The 20,823-nt window shown below is 38.8% G+C and overlaps 1 protein-coding gene across 1 annotated transcript; it reads right to left on the minus strand.

The window, feature by feature from the left end:
• Positions 1-271: 271 nt before the first annotated feature.
• On the minus strand, positions 272-20,432 carry LOC104535728 (bromodomain and WD repeat-containing protein 3-like; the record flags this gene model as incomplete). Its single annotated transcript, XM_010181845.1, has 16 exons — positions 20,280-20,432; positions 18,272-18,493; positions 16,554-16,654; positions 15,776-15,846; positions 14,682-14,782; positions 12,887-12,927; positions 8,703-8,807; positions 7,580-7,733; positions 6,911-7,045; positions 5,964-6,092; positions 5,330-5,555; positions 4,326-4,496; positions 2,324-2,507; positions 1,715-1,808; positions 1,116-1,265; positions 272-348 (listed from the first exon to the last, which is right to left on the minus strand). Coding segments are annotated over exons 1-16 (2,045 nt in total), but the record flags the coding sequence as incomplete, so codon positions are not given.
• Between the last annotated feature and the right edge of the window lie 391 nt (positions 20,433-20,823).

Here is a 20,823-nt window from a genome sequence, read left to right on the forward strand (position 1 = left end):
CGTTCTGGGATTCTGTGATTCTGTGAAATACTGTTATCAAAACTCCTACAACTAGTCACTCAAATACCTAAAAGCATCTGTCTCTTCACAAACTTCACAAATTTGGTTGGTTACCATTTGAAACTACCTGAGTGTATTAAACACTCTGCTGTTACAAGGTGTAACAAATCTGTACTGACTTGTAGTCATAGTATCACAACATCAACTGTCTTACTTAAATTATATAATTAATTACTGATTAAGATTATGATTAAGAGAGCTGTAAAGCTACCTGGAACTGCTTTCACTTTGCCATGCTGCCACAGGATCATCCACAGATGCATCACTTGTGCCAACAGTCTCATCTTCCTGTATTAAAAACAAAAGGTTTCACTTCCAAGTCATGTTTTAAAAGTACCGATTTTGTTTGCAAGCAAGTTACATGAGGAAAGCTTTGTATTAGTATTAGTATTAATGTTATTCTATATGCTTACATAATTCCAATAGAAAGTGATGTGAATTCTAATGGTATTAAAAGAATGAGTTCTTATTTGTGTTTGATTAATAAATTTTAGTGTCAAAGGACCAGCTTTACAGGTCCTCTGTACATTCAATGCATTTACAAAGTGACAATGTTCTGTCTCTTTTTACCTTGAATGCTTCCTTAATGAGAATAAGTTATATTTAATCTGGTATATTTTAAGTTCTTCCTTTGCGAATATCAATGATTAATACCAATACTCAATCTCTTTCAACAGCACTCTACAGATGTAGATGAAATCAAAGTACTGACTATGACCTAGAATATCTGTGCTGTCAGAAATCCCAAAATAGCAAGTGGTTTAACAGAACCCAGTTAAATCTACCTGAAAATGTTTCAGACTTCCAAAAATATCCAACCTGTTTTGAGCTAATTTTAAATACTGTACTGGCATTGAGGAAAACGATCCTTCCCTCTCCAAGAACAACTTACTACAGTAACACCACAAATCCGAAAGAATCAATGATCCGAGTGTTTCTTCTTAGGCCAAGAAACTGAGAGCCTTAATGGTACCAGTGCTCTCAGCACATGTGTTACCAAACCATGCTATTTGTGATCAGGGAACCTATCGAAAGAATCACTTGATGGACCAGACCTCTGAGGAGCTGTCCGATTCTTCCCGTGCTCGAGCATTTTGACTTGCTCCTTGCTGGCTGTGTTCTATGGTGGAGCGCGTTTGGTAGGTGTGCTGGCGTTTGCGTTGGTTTCTTCTCAAAGACCTTCCACTTCCTGGTTGGTAATCGTTCTTCTTCTCATGGGACAAAAAGATTAGAGATTTAATCATTAATTACGCAGTTAAAAAATGCCTCATTGAAGTGACTGTACAATGTATCACATTTGAAAATGACAACTAGGAAATGTAGAATCAGAAAATAAATATTTTCACACACTTGTGGTTCATTTCAGTGCATGTTCGTGTGTCTTCCTTTGGTTCAATATCAATTCTAGTTTTTAAAGCAGCAGTCCTTGGAAAGGAAGTTATGGAGAAATACTTTTTTTTTTTCTAAAAAATACCTGCAGTCTCGGGACAAGATAAAAGCTAGCCACTTAGCTAGTCTGTCACCGCTCAAATGTCTCCTGGTTTCCACAAGTCAAACTGAACACCGACTGTGGCTCTGCTCTTCTCCTTTCCCAGCATTCTCCCACTACTAAAGAACTGCTTCACACTCTGGTTCTCTATTCTACTCAACTCACCCGTTGCAAGGTGTGGGATGGCTTCCTCTTCTTTTCAACAGTGTATAAATTAATTTCAATTTCACCTTTGGCAGCTCGACATTCTTCCTGGACCCTAATTATACATAGGAAACATCAATTTTATTCGAGAAATCATCATATAACTTGATGGTCTCAATAATACACACATTAAAATACTTCTGGTTCCCTTGCTATAAGAAATCTGTGCACAAATCCTCCTAGAAGCATCCACACATGCTTCACTCCTGGAATCACAAGTTAAGGAAAGAAGTTAACTTGCATAATTATTTTCAAGAATATTGAAATGTAGTAAAATTATTCTTGTGCATTTTAAACAAAGCTTCAGAAAAAATGTGGTATGTGAACAACTGAAAAAAGATTCAACCGTGAAGTGAAGGAATTACTATTCTCAACTCTCCAGGAGAGGATACCACGGAAATCCTAGTATCTGTATTTCAAAACAAACAAATGAACCAACCAACCAACCCACCCAAAAAAGCCAACACACTTCTGAAAAAACATCTTTAAAAACTTGTAACAGGTATATGGAAGGATCATGAAACATTAAACAATTTCATCTTTTTTCGCCTTTCTCACTTAGCATCTTACTTGCTGATGCCTGGAGGAAGCTCATTCACCACCACTCTCCTGCTCCACGCCATGAGATCTCTTTCTGTGGCCATTTGGCTCCGGGGAGCGTTGTGATGCATTTGCCGGACCCCTTCAATCTGACCACTTCTCCGGAGACCAACATTTGGTGGAGACGTAACATCCAAACCTGGACTTCGAAGCGCTACGGAAGAAAAGGATTTTTCTTCGCTTCTATAAACCATCAATAAAATCTAGAATTTAAAGCTTAAGGACTGCCTGGAGATTCTTTTTTGGTAATAAACAATGCTTATTCTATGTTAAGTGACTTCGTCTTTTGCTTCAGATGAACATTGTTGTGTATTGGCCTTGGACTACTGGAGATGCATATGGTATTGTAGCACCACCGTGGCTTGCTACATCATCGAGATGTCTGAGCCAAGCATAGAATATAATCTATGACCTTCAGTTCAAAGTCTTGTCAACTGTTTAAAGGCTCTGAAATCACGCATTTTAAATACAAGAAGAGATGAGGTTGACATCTAAAACAACAGAATGCTGCAAGGTTTAAGGTTTCTGTTGTACCTCCATGTGCTCTGTACTTGCAGTGCTAATCTGCTGTGCCACAGGCACTGCTCCTTCTCTGAGAAGGAAATTTCTATCAGGTGGCACAACAATGCAGTGCAACATACTCAGGAGAAAACACTTTAGGTAGCAAAGTGAGAAAAAAGGCTGATAGCATCAGAATCACTGCCATCATTGCCTTAATTTATCTCATCATTTAGGAATGCATCAACGCAATTACCATATGCTTAAATACGGTTAACTGCTTGAATAAATTGCATTCATGGTTGTGCAAACCTATATAAAAATATTGGGCTACTTAAATGTCAGGTACTCTATGCATACTCTAATTGTGCAGTTCATGTGGCAAAGTCAGTGATTAATGCAAGTTCTGTAAGGTAACTACTTCAGTCTCTATAGCACTCAACTCTGGAAACTCCCTTTCACACAACTACAGGGACTGACAAATAAAACTGAGGACTGGGATTGCTGAACACATCAACCTCTCATAAGAAGCAGAAAAGACTTCTTGTGAGTTGAAGCTGGCTTTTAGGCCACCTTCTTGACAATACCAAATTTAGACCAAAGCAAAAGTGTATTTGCAGCATTATTCACTAATATTTTTCCTACTTCTAGAATTTAAAGACAAGCAATCCAAATAGCAATCCTAATGAGCTTTAACAGGAAATCTAATTTAAACATGTGTAATCAGTCATTTAACCTAGGACTAATTTATTAGCGGATGTAAATTTTTTAAAAGCTCAGGATGACTTGCAGCACAAGTCCACAGCATCTGGTCTGTTACACCAACTGCACTCAGTCAGCTGCCTCACAGTCAGCTGTTCACATCTGATTGAGTTTGGTTTAAATTTTTAATCACTTTGTGTATTAAAAAATAAAATCACAGTAGCAGAACACTTACCAGGAGAACAATCTCAAGCTTTCTAAGGAAACACTAAGACAGAGCAGCCATGTTTATTTTATAAACACTGATGCTCAGCCTTAGTGCTTATACTGTAACAGGAAGCCGTTATCTGTCACAACATTGTACTCCATTGGCATTCCCTAATTATATGCTGCTATCTTGACATTATGCAGTACATCAAAAAGTACAAAGTATCATCTCTGCAGTGACTAAGTGACATCAAGACAATACAGTGAACTTTACGTTTATTTTTTTTAGGAAAGGTTTGTAACATACAATTAGGGTCTAATAGTCCTAGGTAATGAGACACAGCCCAGTTAGGTCATTGGGTGCCCTCAGCTGCACTTCAAAGTTTTAATTCTGCTAGCAGCAGCAGAACGTGCAACGGCTGCACACAGGTTAACAATGTCTGTAAGTACAGGAGATAAAAGCATCCTCAAAGACACAGTCCTGGAACTCTAATTAACACATCTTGAGTAGTATGTTATGGTGCTTCAGGAAGAGAAATGACAGAGGTAACGAAAGGACGCTTACCTCCATTAACAGAGTGGGATCTGTTGAGTGGAGGGTTTGGAAGAGTTTCTCCTTCATTAATTAGTCTCAGATCTTGTTCCCTCTGTAGCTCTCGGATCATTCCATCAAGGATGCTCTCATCCTGGTCATTAGTTTGCTGTCCAATGACTTGTTCAACTACTTCACCATCACCTTTGACAAGAACGAAGTCACAACGGCTTATAAAATTATTAATTTCTGTTTTACTAAACACCACAGAAACAATCAAATATAAAATTGTGTAAAATTATTTGCCTGCTCTGCAAAACACCTGATCACCAACTGTCCTTCTGCTTTCATGTAAAAATGAAGATAAAGTTTAAAAGAGAAGTTACAATGAGAATCTAAAATTACAGACCACACAAAATATAACTCAAACCTTCAGAAACAGCAAAAGAGAAATTATGTTTCAGTAGGTAATAATGGAAAATATCTTCTACAGAACACCTTTTTGTAAAAGTTTATATCTACAAGGAAAATAATAATCTGTTTAAAAAAACCCAAATGGCTCTTTTTTCCCCAATGTCTCTCTTACCTTCTTGCTTCCTTACTCATATACATAGCTACACTGAGGTTTATGGTTTTGTAAAGGTTTGTATCTACAAGGAAAAAAATAATCTGTTTAAAAAAACCCAAATGGCTTTTTTTTTCCCCAATGTCTCTCTTACCTTCTTGCTTCCTTACTCATATACATAGCTACACTGAGGTTTATGGGGCAATTCTTTAGGCATGCTGCCATACACCTGGTAAAAGTCCACAGATTTTGGAATACTGCAGTCTCTCTGTCTTGCCTCCAGTCATCCTGATTCCATATACTTCCTTTATGCCATAAAGCCACCCCATCTCCTCTTCTACCTCTAGACTGAATTTAAACCACTAATTTCAGAAGCCATCAGAAACAACCAAATCCTTACAGTATCATTCTACTGGGCTGGTGCTCAATACTGTGCAATACATGTATTATGCATGAGCTTTAGACAGCATACCATTAGCTACATATCCCAGCTGAGGAATAAGTTGTTCATCTTTGCAATTTTCCCTCCCTGGTACGAGCCGCTGGAATCTCGTGGGATGAGGATTTCCATCAACATCCACCAAGAATGGAGGAGGCATAAGATGTGGAGCCTGTTGAGTCTGTTCATCCAACACATAGTTATTTGCATCACGGATCAGCGGTCGATAATCCGTATGGAAGAACATCTGATCTGGAATCTGCAAGAAAAGCAATTTAGTAAATAAATCAATGGCCATTTGCAGCTGTCTTGCTGCTTTGGAATGGCTCCCATACCCATAAACCACAACTCCTACACTTAGGATCTGCAGAAGAAATGTTATGACAGAGAACAGATTCCTACCACAAATGTGTTTTATTACCAAGGTCTGATGCAAAAATTTAATAGCAAAATATGCCAACAGAGGTGAATAGAGAGAAGTTAATGCTTTGCTCCTCTGTCTAGTGATTCTCCTGTCTAAATCCTTTTTGATTTAGGTAAACAGCAACTGCTTCATGGTCTAATTACTATTTTGTCTGTGGCAGGGCAAGGGAATAAACTGTAACACAAATACTTCTAAGACAAAATCATGTCAGATACAGAAGAGTTTAAAATACATTCAACCCACCTTTTCATAATATTTATTGCATCCAAAACCAAATAGGAGCAGATGTCCATGAGAGTCTGTGCAGGCAAAATGCTGTCCATCTGGTGAGAACTTGCAATCAAAAACAGCTCCATGGCCTTGGCCCTCAATCTGCATACAAGCACAGATTCCTTTCACAATCGTGCATTCTCTATAAAAGCATTTTTTAAAGTAATTCACCTGTGCTCCATCAAGTATTTAACCCTAACTCTCTGTAAATTCTCATCTCGCTCAAGACTGATTTACACTCCTGTTTTTTCCACTTAATTATTAAAGCTTCATTGAACAATAAAGTCAAAACCTTGCATTTTCTCTTTGTCTGAAACTTCAGCATAACTTTTAAAGTATGTTCTAAAACAACTACCTAGAAGTCTACATTTTATGTTAATGAAAGATGTAGGGCAAGCCCGCACCAAAGATCTCAGACAGGTATTGTCTCCAAAAAAGCAGGTTTCACAGCCCCAAGTGCCAGGAAGGTAGCGCAGGTCCTGAAGCAGTGCAGCTGCATTTGCTCAGCACTGGAACCAAACCAACGAACTTGGCACTGGGAGCATTAGGATAAACGCAGCACAGAGCCAGCCGTACCATTTCCCAGACTACAGCATTGTGCTACAACACACAGGCTTACCAGTTTTCATTGCTCTACCTATAATCTTTCACAAGATATAACCATAACCATATACATTAATAGTATTCAGATGTTACAGAACCCACAAAAGACTTGCTGCATTTAATACATGCAAAACCATACTTTGGTATTGCTTACCAGAGAGTACAGGATTTTCTTTCTAATACGTAGGAGTTTTCCCCTAATCCTGTTGTAACATTGGTTACTATAGGTATATAAAGAAATCTGCTTTTGCCTCAAGATAAGTTTTACACAAATGTGAAAAAAAACCAACCCAAAAACCCTCCCTGGCCATTCTTACCATGTTAAAGTAATTGCGAATTTTTGTTCCTTTGTCTATATCCCAAACAAAAATATTTCCATCATGACCTGCCGAAAGCACAATCCTCTGGTCAAACGGATGGGCCTCCAGAACAAAAACTTCATCATCATGACCCTGCAATGAAAGCAAGGTGAAAAAGAAAGTAGTATTTCTCCATGTCATATCTCCAAACATGCTAGCATTTAGTGTGAGGACATCTCAGTTCAGGTAGTCAAGCCAGGACAGCTCAATTTACTGGATCTTAGACTAGAAATGTGTCTGTCCACAGTCAGCATTTCTGTCAGAAGCTTGGCTTTATCACTGCCCACTTTGTAAGTGGCTCGGACTGCAGCTCAGCACAGCTGAGATGGAGAGGGATGGGGAGGAAGAAGATATCAGCAGTGAGGACAGCTACAACTCTCCAATTTGGGCACAAATGGTGACCTCCAAAGGGCTCCCTTGTCAGCCAGCAATCACCAGGGTCCAGCAGCATCTTGGTCATCAGTTCCTTTCCCCGTGATACACACATCTCCCAGTAAGTGTAAGACAGCTGGCATACTTCAGGACAAAGCACGCCTCGCCAGGGGGAGTGACAATGCAGTTCAGTGTCAAATCAATTCCAGAGCTGAACTATAACCATTTGGGATTACCCATGTGAATTTTACTCACAGATAAGCTATGAAGAAGCTGCCCTGTGGATGAGTTCCACACTTTGAGAAGGAAATTGTTGACTGCAGTGATGACAGTGGCATCGTATCTATCCCAAGCTACCATAGTAACCTTCAGTTTAGTCACCTTGTCCTCCCCAGATGCTACATTGTTTCTAAGGAAATTCATAATTTAAAGAAGAAATAAATCAGTAACTACATATGGAAGCATTTAACAGCATTAATTCAGTATGAAATTAGGGAGAGCATGGCTGCCACCACTGTGACTACTGGCTAATGCAGGAGAATGAAGGATGGCTTCTGCAGTGGTGAAAAACAGATACAGAAAATATTCAGTACCACTAAAATTTACAGGGTTTTATTTCTTTAAAAAGGACAAGTTTCTTTTCTGTTTTTCCTAAAAACCTTTCTTAAAATCCTTGCTACTCCAACTCTTTCTTTCAAGCTATTCAGTTCTATCAAGTCTTTTCCTACAAGGCATTTTTCATATCAGTCATCAATATGAGTAAACTCTATAATGAGCAAAAACCTGCTAAATAAATCTAAATCATACTTCAAAAGCTAACTTATTAAAATGTAGCTATATGATATATAAAGAATTCTGCAAAGCAAAATTACTAATGAATTTCTCAGTTTCTGCTTTTTGTTACTGTGCATATTCAATTACAAGGCCACTTACAGAAGTCACTTGAAGATCCCCAAAAATACCCAAACCTTGAAACCCTGATTGAACCTGAGAACCAAATCACCATATCTCATCTCTTAATTGAAAACATGAGGAAAAAAAATGTTAAGAACCATACATATATTAGCATATCAGCACAATCTATGAGGTTCTACTAAAATCTCTTTCCATGAGATGAACTCTATTTGACATTCTTAATTCATATGTAAAATAAAAAATATTCTCCAAGCATTAGGGTAGGGAGCTACCAATCTATTAATATTTTCTTTTGGAGGTTAATTAACCATGTAGCTTAACAGATAGAGCTATGGCATTTTCAGTACACAAAAAACCATGCACTGAAATTAACTCAAAATGGAAGTAAATAAACAATATGACGGAAGATTTTGTTTGCATGTGAATGTGGCTATGAAGTGTGTTGTGGTTTGGTTTGTTTTACCCTGTCATTTTAGTAGCCATATCCAGGACCACACACTTCCAATCTTGCTGATGATAGTGCCATACTCTTGCTGTTCCATCTCTGCTTCCACTGACAAATCTTAAGCTACAGAAGAAAAAGAAAGAAAACAAAAAGCAATGAAATTCTGAATAAGGACAAGTCACCACTGCTTTTGGTCTAATACCCACATGCCCATCATAGGATCTTATTTTCTTGTTATTCAGTAGCTTCGCTATGGAGTTTTCCATCCTCAGCAACAGTGTGGGCATGCTAAATCCTGTGGCAAGAGTATTTAGGAGTCTGGCATAGGGCTGTCATTCACCTTGGGATAGCCCACTACAAGCACTTACTTTTATGTTACTCTGCAACAAACAAGCACACAAGTATATATATATATTTATATATATATGTATGTCTATGTATACTTTGTGGTGTATATTTGTGTATATAAACCCATCTTACTCAAACACAGCCACAAACTACTCCAACAGGCAGCTACAGAGTGCTGGCAAGCCAAGAGCACAGCCATTCACCCCAGCCCAGAAGCTATAATGTATTTAATCTTTTTTCAACACTTTATATTCTTTATGTTGTTTGCGCATCTCTAATCTAGTGAATGTAATTAGAAGACAGTGAGGTTACAATTTTCATATCAGATATTGTATGGTACAAAAGAGTTTATATCCCACAACATTAATTACATTTGGTTACAGCGAGCAGATGGCCTTGGAATGACTTCAGTGTCGTAATTCATACAAGCTGCACATTCCCTTTTTAATGACATCAGCAAATCTCTTGAGCAGTTCATAGTGGCAGCAGAGGAAAAAAACCCTGCATACCAGGAGTCTAGCATAAATTATAATACATTAACTAGAGGAGCGGGTGAAGACAGAGAAGGGAAATACCCAAGTTGAACACAGGTAGGTAGCCCTGCCTGTGAAGTTGAGCATAGAAGTATTTTCACTTTTCCACTCCTCCTTGTTTAAAAAACTCAAGCATCCAGCAAATGCATGTATCTATATCCTAATGCTTTGGCTATCACTGTCACAGAAACAATTTTTATTGATAATTTTTTTAAAAGCTCCTCAAGTAATAGATTTTCGCAGGATGGCCAATACCTTTAAAAGCATATTCCATTTATACACAGAATTACATGTAAAAATGCAAGCCTATGCAACTTTTTTAATAAGTGGCTGTTCCACCTATTCAGATTCCCTGATCTGAATTTTTTCATCATGATGCTTGTGAGATTTATTTGTATTTTTACCTCTTCATATTAAAACAAAAAGGGAGCTACCATTTTTCCATTAAAAGGATCACTGTAGCACGTAATTTTCAGCAACTTGCAACCTAATAACCCCAGTGCGACCTGCGCTCCCACATCCTCTGGAAGGAACTATTACCACACTGACACCAGCCATTCCCTCATAATTTTACATGACAAAGATCTCCAAGTACAGGTGCAGTTCCCTTGGCAAAGCTACAGTTTTGCTTGGAAGGCTTCTGCTTGCACATATCCCTTAAACCTTCTGCCAAGTAAAATAAGGAATATGAGCAAAAGCTGGCATAAAACCATTTACATTACGATGCTGATCACTAATCAAAGCTTGTCACACCGCTCTCCAACACAGCTGTACTGCAGAAGTTTGACACACAGACATGTCTACGGGCACCTTTATACATTTTCTCATGAGCATCCTGACTTTAATTCTTACATAAGAGACAGCATCCTGACTTAGCACAGTTTTAAAAACTGAAAGCTCTGCAGGTTGGAATGGTTTGCTTCATAAATTTTAAGACCACAGGATTACTGTTATCGTCTAAACTAATTAACTGGAAATGCATATATTTGCTTAGAAATTCCCGTATTTGCCAGGTATGTCATCAGAGATAAGTACATTATTATGAATAATAAAGCAAACCAATTGGGTGATCATCTCTGTAACTGGTTCTGGAGGGCTGGCAGCAACCAAGGACTGCAAGCTCAGAGAGTACGTGATGTGCGTGCAGAGTCACTGTCCCACATATTCAGTTCCAGAAAGTGGTGAAAGTAAGCAGGGTAGCTCATCAGCAGTCACAGAAACAAACACAGACTCGTGCAGCCTTCACTCCAGGGCATGTGAAGATTAGCCCATGTAATCTCACACTTGGTGGTATTAAGCTATCCAGATGTATCGGTGACTTGGCGAAGGCTAAAGATAGTGGGTTGCAAGGAGACACCACAAAGATATGGTAGGAGACTACTGAACTATTACATAAAACAGCCAAATCCTTGTGAAAATCGGTTGTAATTAGATGAGTATGTGTAAAGGAAAGTTTTAATCTCAAATGCAGATAAATTACGCAAGAGAATTTTATCTACTAAGCAAACTGGGTCCAAATTTGGGATGTGAGGATCAACCGCATGTTTACATCCCACTGAAGAGCTGTTCTTTGCTTATTCCTCCTGGGAAATAAATCAGGTTTTTGGGAGGCTGGGGTTTTTTTTTAGCAATTTCAAAGTTAAAAAAATACAAGATGAGGGATGAGGGCCTGGTTATTCATCATATCATGTTTATCACTCTAGAACCTGACAGAAGATGAGCTCTTATGTACTGTGAGTGTGTTTATGAAAACAAACACTCTTTGCATATTTTTCAGAACTCTGAGCACCAGAAGAGACAACTTGCTTATTCAGTGTGCCCAGAGAGGGCCTGGCGGAAGAAATCATTCACCACAGAATTAAATCAAGACAGAAAAGAGTGGAAGGCCTTATGTTCCAGCAACATATCAGCAATATCATCTTATTCAGGAAAATGTTTTCAAATTATGTTAATCATTGGCTGCTTTCGGGTCCCCAGCTGGTTCATAAGATACAGAAAACATATTCAAGAGAGGAATAAAAAAACCCCAACATATACATAATCTATCAACAACACTATCAGCTTCAACATGAATCTCACATGGATCATAAATAAGACCACAGTGAAGTAAATGAAAAAAAAATACCAAGCTCCAAGATACAAAGAAGTTTTACAGTTCCTTGTTTTCATTATGCATTGTATTCATCACTTAAATGCCATTATTTCCTTGATTTCCTCCAATCTAATTTCCAACAACACATCAAATTTTATTTCCCCTTTCACGTTTATCTTTTCTTCAGAAATGACTGAGCTGAGTTTGCACATCCTTTTGGTCGCTGCAGCCAGCACTGCTCAGACGCTAATCTAAGAAGTCAGTGTCGCATTCCCACACTATTTACTACAGAGAGGACAGAGCAAGAGCAGTTGAAAAAGAGGATAAAGTGGCTTCCTCATCTGCACAGCAGTACAGAAACAAGGGAAGCGTATCTCCTCTGAATGCAACAGCTACCTGAAGAGCTGCTGTCATTGGTAGCGTGGCCTCCCCTTTACACCTAACGGCATCAGCGGTGGCTACAGCTGGCAAACAGGCGTGTGGTACAGTCACCACTCTACCCCTGAGCTTCCTGAGCTCCAGAACAAAAGGGTGCCTAAAAGTCAGTGACTCAAACAAGAGACACACAGATAAAACAATATACATATGTGCTTATTTTTCATCTTGCTTTAATAGGACTAAAATGATAAAGTCAACAAGCTTTCCCATCCCCCACATTTAACCTGACATTCTGGTTAAGAAAAAATAAGAAGAAAAAAAAGTAACTGAGAAACCAAATCCCTGATCCCATTATAAACAATGGACATGCTCAGATGTTATTGCCATCTTACCAGGTAAAAGCACCTTGCAAGAAAGGCTCCTTTAATGAAGATCAGACCACAGCTCCTTGCAGAATTACTTGTCTGCCCATCTGTGTATGTGTAACAGTTCTAACTTCTGCTTAGAACTATATTTACTATAATGTTCTTACTCCAGAAGTAACCCCTTCTGTACTTAACAAGGTGCAGTAGGACACACAGAAAGGACACAAAACTTGGTTTGCAATTTGCTTAGTTACAAAAAATACAAAGCAAAAGCATAGTTAGAGCATGTTTTTGTTGTTACAGCAGAGGACAGCACGTCCAGGCTTGTGGATATGACACCACATCTTGCAATACACTTTAAACAATCTGTCTCAGATTAATCAGAGCCCACGTGCAGTCTTCCTGTTGCAACAAATTGTCTTGAAAAGTTATTTGGAAAATTAAGTACCATACTTCTCATGTCAGAACCCCAGTACAGCCACGTACCTGTCCCCATTGTTACAGAACTGGACTGCAACCACTTTGTCCTAAACAAGAGGGAGGAAAAAAAAAAAGTAATAAGTGCTTTGTAAGCCGAAACACTCATCCAAAAAGATCTTAACAATGAGCTTCTATTTAGCAAATTGCATCTTCCCATGCATTTCCTACAACATCCTATCTTACAAATTCAATAATAGAAAAGTCACACTTAAAACTTTCCCAGACTTATTGTGTTAAACAGTGAAACAGAAAACTTCAGTGAGCTGATGGTTCTGTGTTGCTCCAAAAGTGGCTCAGAGACTGAAACAATTTCCCACTCCAGCTCCCTGACACTTGGACATTTAGGAGGAAGAAGCTGCAGCGGCAATGTTCTGGCCTGAGCAGTGTCCCTGCACAGTGTCACACACCCCAGACAGGGAAACCCTGCACCTCTACACTCCACAGAGTTCACAAGAACAAGGAACACCGGGAGCTCACAAGGCTGAGCAGGTACAGAGCTCCAAAAGATGGGGAAAGAATCACCCAGTAAGTTATTGCAGCAGGTTTGCAATTTTTAGAGCTAACATTAGAGTGCATGAAAATACTTCATCCCAAAACTGCAAACCTTGGCTTTATAACCACTTTTAAATTGTTGAGGAACAAATACCACATTTTAGACATAGTTTTCCCTTTTTTTATCTCGCTATACACTTGTGTTGGCTACAGGCACTTGCTATCTTCACTCCCACTGATGTCTCCAGCTCCTGATAACCAACTGTCCAATTCGGGATTTTTTTCAGGGGCAGGCTGACAGCATTCTTAAGAAGAGTAGATGGGAAAAAAAAAAATAAAGGCATTTCAGTTTATTCCAAACCTGAACTGCTGAATATTTTTTCTTTGAAGAGCAAAATACTTGTTAGCTTTGTTGGCTTGGAGCTCTGAGACTTCAATGTGAGATCCATGACTCCCACTGAAGTTCTGTGAATCAATTCAGACCTCAGCCTTAATCCATAAAATATTGTTAAAGTGGGCAGCTGGGCTATTAAGGTTCAAAGATAAACGCTCCAAACTCCTCACAAGTGACAGCCCTATCAGTGCAGCTATACGCTTGCCTTTCTGATATATTGTTTACCATACACGTAATAAATAATGCAATCATCACCTGCTCTCAGTAACGACTAAGAAATGAAGAAAGATTTGATACCATTTTAGTGGGGCTTCTTTATGGGGTTTCACTAAAACAGAGATATTCCATGGTTTTAATAACAGCTATCAAGCCTTAAACTTGAAAACTAATGTTGAAAGTCATCGTACAGATATTTAAAATAGTCTGAATTTTTATGAGAACCCTTCTGCATTACCTGAGAAAGGATGCTTTTAAGCTTGCTTTATGTTCTAAATGAAATTGCCATCATGATTCAAAGTCTGACTGCACACTCTAAAACAGAATTACTTTGTTCTTTCTCGTTATGTGGATTTGTGGTCACAACTAAAGTTAAACACTCAACAGTAAATTTAATAGGAAAAATGACATCGTGCATGAAAACTGCTTTAATTCCTCATTCCAACACCGACTTTCTTCAAGAATAAGACAAAATCACCTCACCTCTCAGTTTCTCGGTGGAATGAAATACATAAAGCGTATTTTGGAACTTATCTCCTGCCTCAGAGGAACTTAAAAATAAACATACCACAAATTTCCAGGCATTTAAATACCACACTGCTGAGAGCCAAACAAGTCGAACAGGATATACAAAACCTAAGTTCCTGAAATAAGGTAAAGTGGAATAAAAAAAGATTTGCTTTCTGATTCGTCTCTTACCGTATGAGATTCCAACTCAGCCATTTTCTCAGGAGATTCTGAGCCCAAATAATAAATCCTTATCACGTGGTCAGTACTACCTGTTGCAATGAACATGCCACCTACGAAAGACAGTGTTTTTTGTGAGAAGAAAAGCAGCCCAAGGAACAACTTATTTTAATTACTGCTTTCTTGTCAAAGTAGCAAACTTCAACGTAATAATACATCCTGAGCAATGAAGTTAACTCTGACAACTTCTACTCTGATCTGTGCTAACTCAGACCATATCAGCTTCAGCATAACTAGGAGCTCTACAATATTTTCCAGCTGCAAATCTGGAAAATAAACCAAATATTTAAGCACATCTTCAATATCTATTTGAAGCACATCAGAGAAATTATTGCTGAATCAGGAGTGAGTGATGAAGCTATTTTCTTGGAATGTTCTATTTACAGTATTGCACAAAAAGGCCATTACTGTGCAGTTTACGGATATGAAATGGTTTCAGTCATTTCAATATTTCTGGTTTTAAAAAAGGAACATGGGCACGGCTCACATGGCTGCAGAACAGCTCTCAATTTCACTTAGCAAAAATTAATGAGAAATTACATAATTTTGCTTATAAAAATCACTGTTGTAGAGAATTCAATGCTGCAACAAAGGATGTCAGTTAAGATGATATTTTCAAGCACGCTGAATTGATCCTCCTAGAACTCAGCCAAATTTGGAAGATTAGCAAAGTGTAACCTCTGAACAGAGACCACCTGTCTGCCAGATTTCAGAACTTTTCACTCAAAAACCTTACAAGAGAAAAATCTTACAAGGATGTAACAAAGAAAAAGCTCTGATGTGTAAAACAGACTGAAAATAGAGTCTTCCCTGAAAGTAGTTAAGACATTTTATCTTAAATTATTTTTAAAAAAATTAAAAAACATTAAAAATGGCTTGAGGCAAATGCTTAGCATGGAAAATGTCAAACAGTCACAATTTGACAGTGCTGTAATTAACTGAAAAAGGGTCTAACACCATTTATATTTAAAAAGAAGCAACAGTATTGTCGGCAAAGGAATTAGAGCATGTAAACTACTTTCAGCTACCTTACAATGCATACGTACCAGAACTGAAAGATGAGCAAGATATCTGAACACCAGGCCTGGACCTCTCTGCAAATTTTACAGGGCGATCCCTATGTGCAACAACACAACAGTTTCACTTTGCATTACTTTATTCTGATGCCATTCAACAAGAATAGTGCACTGCAGCTCAGCAGGTAAGGTCAACATGCCCATCCTAAATGTCTTCAATTTAGAATACACACCTAGGTTTGCTCAACTTATTTTTCATTTCAGTAATTTTTCTTCCTTAGTTTAGTAAGAAAACCATCATTTGCTAACTTAATAAGTTAAATAGTATTTTCATGGTATTCACTGATTCAAATCTATTTTTAAACAGAACCTGGCAAACTATTAGTCCAACAGCATTTAGTCCCTATGAAGTATGGGTTTGATGCCATCTATGTATGTGTGTTCTTCTGATGAAAAGCAAAGAAATTCTTCTGCCTGGACGTTTTGGACAAGGATTTAGTCCTAAACATAAAAGCTGAAAGTTCTTCCACAGCACTGCCTTGCAAAGCACAAAATAACAGCCCTGATCTCTGTTTTTCCCCTGGGTTGTGATGCCAAACTCCCCTACACACCTAGGAAAGCACTCCCTGCCCCACACACTGCTACGGCACTCACGCACAGCATTGTCTATGGGAGAACACAGCCCAAGAAATTTGTTTATTGAGAAAACACACCCTTCTTTAATTATCCCAGCATTCCTCTCCATGCTAAAACTCACAATAAATTCATCCTCTATTTAAGATAATTGCAATTATCTAAACAGGCTTACTTAAATTTCATGGTGTTAGCATGCCACTGCCAGAAACAGATTGTTCCGTCAGCACCAGTAGAAGTGAGGTATCGCGTTGTTCCTTTCCTTGCTGGAGAGAACTAAAAATAAAGTTTGCAACAGTTAAACCAGCTGATTTCTCTCTCCCCTTACAAGCAGGAAACTTGTAAACTGATGTTGACAAGCATCTTCTTCAGGAACATACTAGCTTTTTCCCCAGGAGCAGAGAGAGCATTATCAGGGATAAGCACAGAATTTGAACTTCCATAAAAATAAAGCTGAAGAAACAGGAAACACCAATGTTTTGACTAGCAAATCTTTGTTTCTACCCCACAAAAGCCAGCAAATTGGAGAAATGAAACAATGGGGCAACAAGATGAGGAAATACTTCTCTCAAGGACAGAGCTGGATCAAACGTGGTACCAAAGCCAAAAATGATTCCTGCATGCAGGCCCAAGGAAGAACCCAAGGACCCCCACTCGCTCCCTCTCCCTAAACCTCTCCTCTGTCTCTCTAAGGAGCAGGTCAGCTTTTCATCCAGAAGTTTCTCTCTTTAATTTCATAACTGCAGCAATACCTTCAATCCTCTGTCTACCTGGTAATGTGATAAAGGAATCAAGCACCACTTCCCCAGAAAGCCCTGACTGACTGTTTTCTAATACCAGAGTTTTACCAAACGCTTGTCAGGAATTGTATATATACGTAGGCAAATAATACACAAAACACAAACCCAGGTTGCAACATACGTCTCCAAAACAATCACCTCAAAGTAAGTCACTTGCAAATAGCTGAAACCAGACAAAACTGGAAGCGTAGGCAAGAGGGGGAGAAATGAAACTCCCAGGAACTACAGCCATGATGGAGAAGACTGTGATGAATCCAAGGAAGCAAAGCTCCAGAAGAGATGGGTTCAGAGCCAAACATCCCCACTCATTCTCCCCTCCATGTGCATAACCTGCCAAATCGCAGGGATTGTCTTTTTTTATCCTGGAATTTTGTTTTGTTGGAAGTTTCTGCCTGTCTGTTGTGGGGTTTTTTTAAAGCAAATAAACTGCGAATTGCAAGGCATTATTGACTGTGCCACCACAGAGCACCGAGTGCTAGCAGGTAGGTCATTTTTTTCCTGCTCTGCTGTTGCTCACCGAGCACTCGCCACCGACTGAAATTGCATGGGCACAAGCACAGATTCTCTGCATTGTATACACACAATTCCTGATCTGCGCTGTAATGCATTTGCTGCAGCACCTACATATGCTACAATATCCAGAACAGCTCTTTACTGCACAGGCTAAGACAACAAGCAAATAGGTAATGTGGAATAAGGATTTTTGGCTGACAGTATTCCTCTGAAATACAAATATTCTCTATGAACACACGACTGTTGGTTCAACTGCTGGGCAAGGACTACCACCGAAGATGCCAGCCACGTCTGCCTGGCTCAGCTCGTTGATCTGATGCTCTTGGTGACCATGCATTTGCTAGATCTACGGAAGCAGCAATGGGAACCCAGTTAAAGGTAGCTGGAAGAAGCAGGATCATCCCCTCAGGCAGCAGCTGGCCACTGCCCATGAGTGAATTGGCCACGAAACAAGAGCCTCGAGTTGGGGCAAATCTACACCGCCAGAGACGAAATGATAAGTTTTATCCTCGACTGCTAACCCACATCTCTTATTGCCATTTCAATTCAAGGGTTCAAGAAAAAAACGATCATTCCTTACCTGTATGGAAGTAATGGAAGCTGAGTGGCCCTGCAGCACTGCGACTGGGGCGCAGGTTCGAAGACACCAAACTCGGACTACTTTATCACAGCTGCCGGCAGCAAGCAGCGTGTTCTCGTAGTTAACAGCCATGTCAGAGATTTCAGCCGAGTGTCCTCGCAACGTCGAGAGCAGACGCCCGTCATCTGTAGCCCAGATTTTGACCAAACAATCATCTGACCCCTAATGCCACAGAGAAATATCCGAAGATGATATAAAATAATGTGTGTTACGTGTACATAATACACAGGTACGCTGCAGATGAACATGTATCCAAAACACCACTGCACCATGAACCTGCCAGAAGAGCAACTTCAGTGGGATCCCAAAAAGTCACAGCTATCTGAGTTTGGGCATCATCTTGTGGAATCAGGGATTTAGATATTTATAAAACAGATGCCACTGCCATACCTTTCATACTACGATATGATTACAGCTAATACAACTCCTCTCAGTACAGTTCAGTAATCATTAAGGTAAATTTAAGAAGATAAAATGTTTCATTACATGCTACCAAAAGAAGTATTTATCTGCATGAGCTGGATCAAGCCAGAAGTAAAATCAAAGTGATCGTAAGACTTAAGCTCTAGTGAAAGAAAGCAGTTAAACATCTGAGGGATCTCAAGAGCTTGCACTGTGCTCCTGGAGCTGCGGGGCAGCTGCACCATGAGGTTCAATTTCTGATAACAGAAGAAAGCTGGACCACTCAAAGAGAAAAACCATGCAACATCATACACAATCCCAATAATATCGCCAAGAATTTTGAGACCTTTCACAGATCTTTCCACTATTCAGATGCTACAAAGGATATTAATACTGGCGGGTAGGATTGCCACTATATATTCAGAAACATAACACAATAAACCTAACTGCAACACAACTTCCACATTATTTTGACTTTAAATTACATTTCATTAACTGCAGCTAAATTGGAACACAAATCACTTTCAGTTCTTCATACAACTGCAGATGAGAAAGATTTCTTTATGGTGTAAACAAAGACAGAAAGGCCCTCACTATGACCCAGAGTAATTATCATTAACAGCATCTCTATTTGACCAATTTATAATGAGTGGAGAAGCTAGCAAGAACACAAAGACAGCAATTAGCCTGCCAGGTAATGTCTTTCTGAAGACCTATTGAGAAAAGACAAGGGCAAAACCAAGACAAGACAGGGATTAACATTAACAGTTAGGAGATGCACTAGAAATTCAAAAAAATCTGCTAATTTTTAAATATTAAACAAAAAGCAAGGGCAGTATCCCAGAAATGTATGTTAATATATTCTGGAGAAAAATCCTCAAATAATATTCATCTATTCACTGACATACTACAAATTCTAGAAAGAATATTTAGTAGAGAAGTGAACTGCAGATGAAGTAATGAGGTCTTCTTTTTATCATCAGGTTTTACTGAAATGTCAGGAAAGGATTGCCAGCATTTCCAAGATTACCAAAAGGTAAAATGTAGGGTTTTTTTAAAAAGTGCTCAGATTTAACCCAGCAAGCAGCATGCAAATTAATCCAAACCCCAGAATACTGCAGGTGCCGTTCAGTAAGGTAATAAATAAGGAAAACTGAGCGCGCGTTTCACATGAAAGTGAGAAGCTCTGGACCAGAACAACTCTGCTGTAAGGTTCTACATGGGCAAGCGAAGGCCACATTAAAGTGAGAAGCTCTGGACCAGAACAACCCTGCTGTAAGGTTCTACATGGGCAAGCGAAGGGCAGACAAAGTTTCAGACTAACGGCACCGTGAGCAATTTTAAAACACCAAGTCAGTGACAAGTGAGAAAATGCATAGAAAAGAGGAGGGTTTGCCATATATTTCAAGATTTTTCTTCCCTTCTTTTTCTGTAAGCCCTGTCTGTATCTCAGTCAGTAACTAAGAGTTCTTCTTGAGTCCCTTAACAGCAAGAAATCAAACCAAGCAAAACAATTTTCCAAGAATAGTACAATTGTTAAACTTACTGTAAAAATCCTTCTCCCGCTGCGGTCAAAGGCTATACAATAAACAGATGACAGATGCCCCAAAATCCTCTTATGCATTTTCATGTGTTGGTAGGTGGATGTTGGGAACAAGTGGCTGAAACGTCCACATCCAGTTAATTGCCTGGCAGAAATTATATTTACTGGGAGAGAAAAAAACAAAACAAAAAGAAAAATAAGACATGAATTTTGTCCAGAATTCAAAGTAAATAAATATTCAACCAAATATAAACTTTGGTAACAACTTTATTATTATAATCCACAAATGTGAACCTCTTCCACCTGAACAGAACATTCTGTACAGTCTGGTAAAAAGAAAGCCCACGCTTGATGAAGCTTTTCAATACCCACCACACCACACACTGCACCTGCTTTCTTATACAGTAAGGCAAGCAAAATGAAGAGTTCCAAGTGTTCATTTCATGATCACTCAACAGATACCTTTATTCTACACGGACTTGGAAAATCTGATTTTAGTATCCTGTAATTTTCTTACTACAATTTATTTTTGGAGTATAATAACAGA

This window comes from Mesitornis unicolor, unplaced genomic scaffold, assembly GCF_000695765.1.
Source record: "Mesitornis unicolor isolate BGI_N332 unplaced genomic scaffold, ASM69576v1 scaffold22460, whole genome shotgun sequence".
NCBI lineage: Eukaryota > Metazoa > Chordata > Aves > Mesitornithiformes > Mesitornithidae > Mesitornis > Mesitornis unicolor.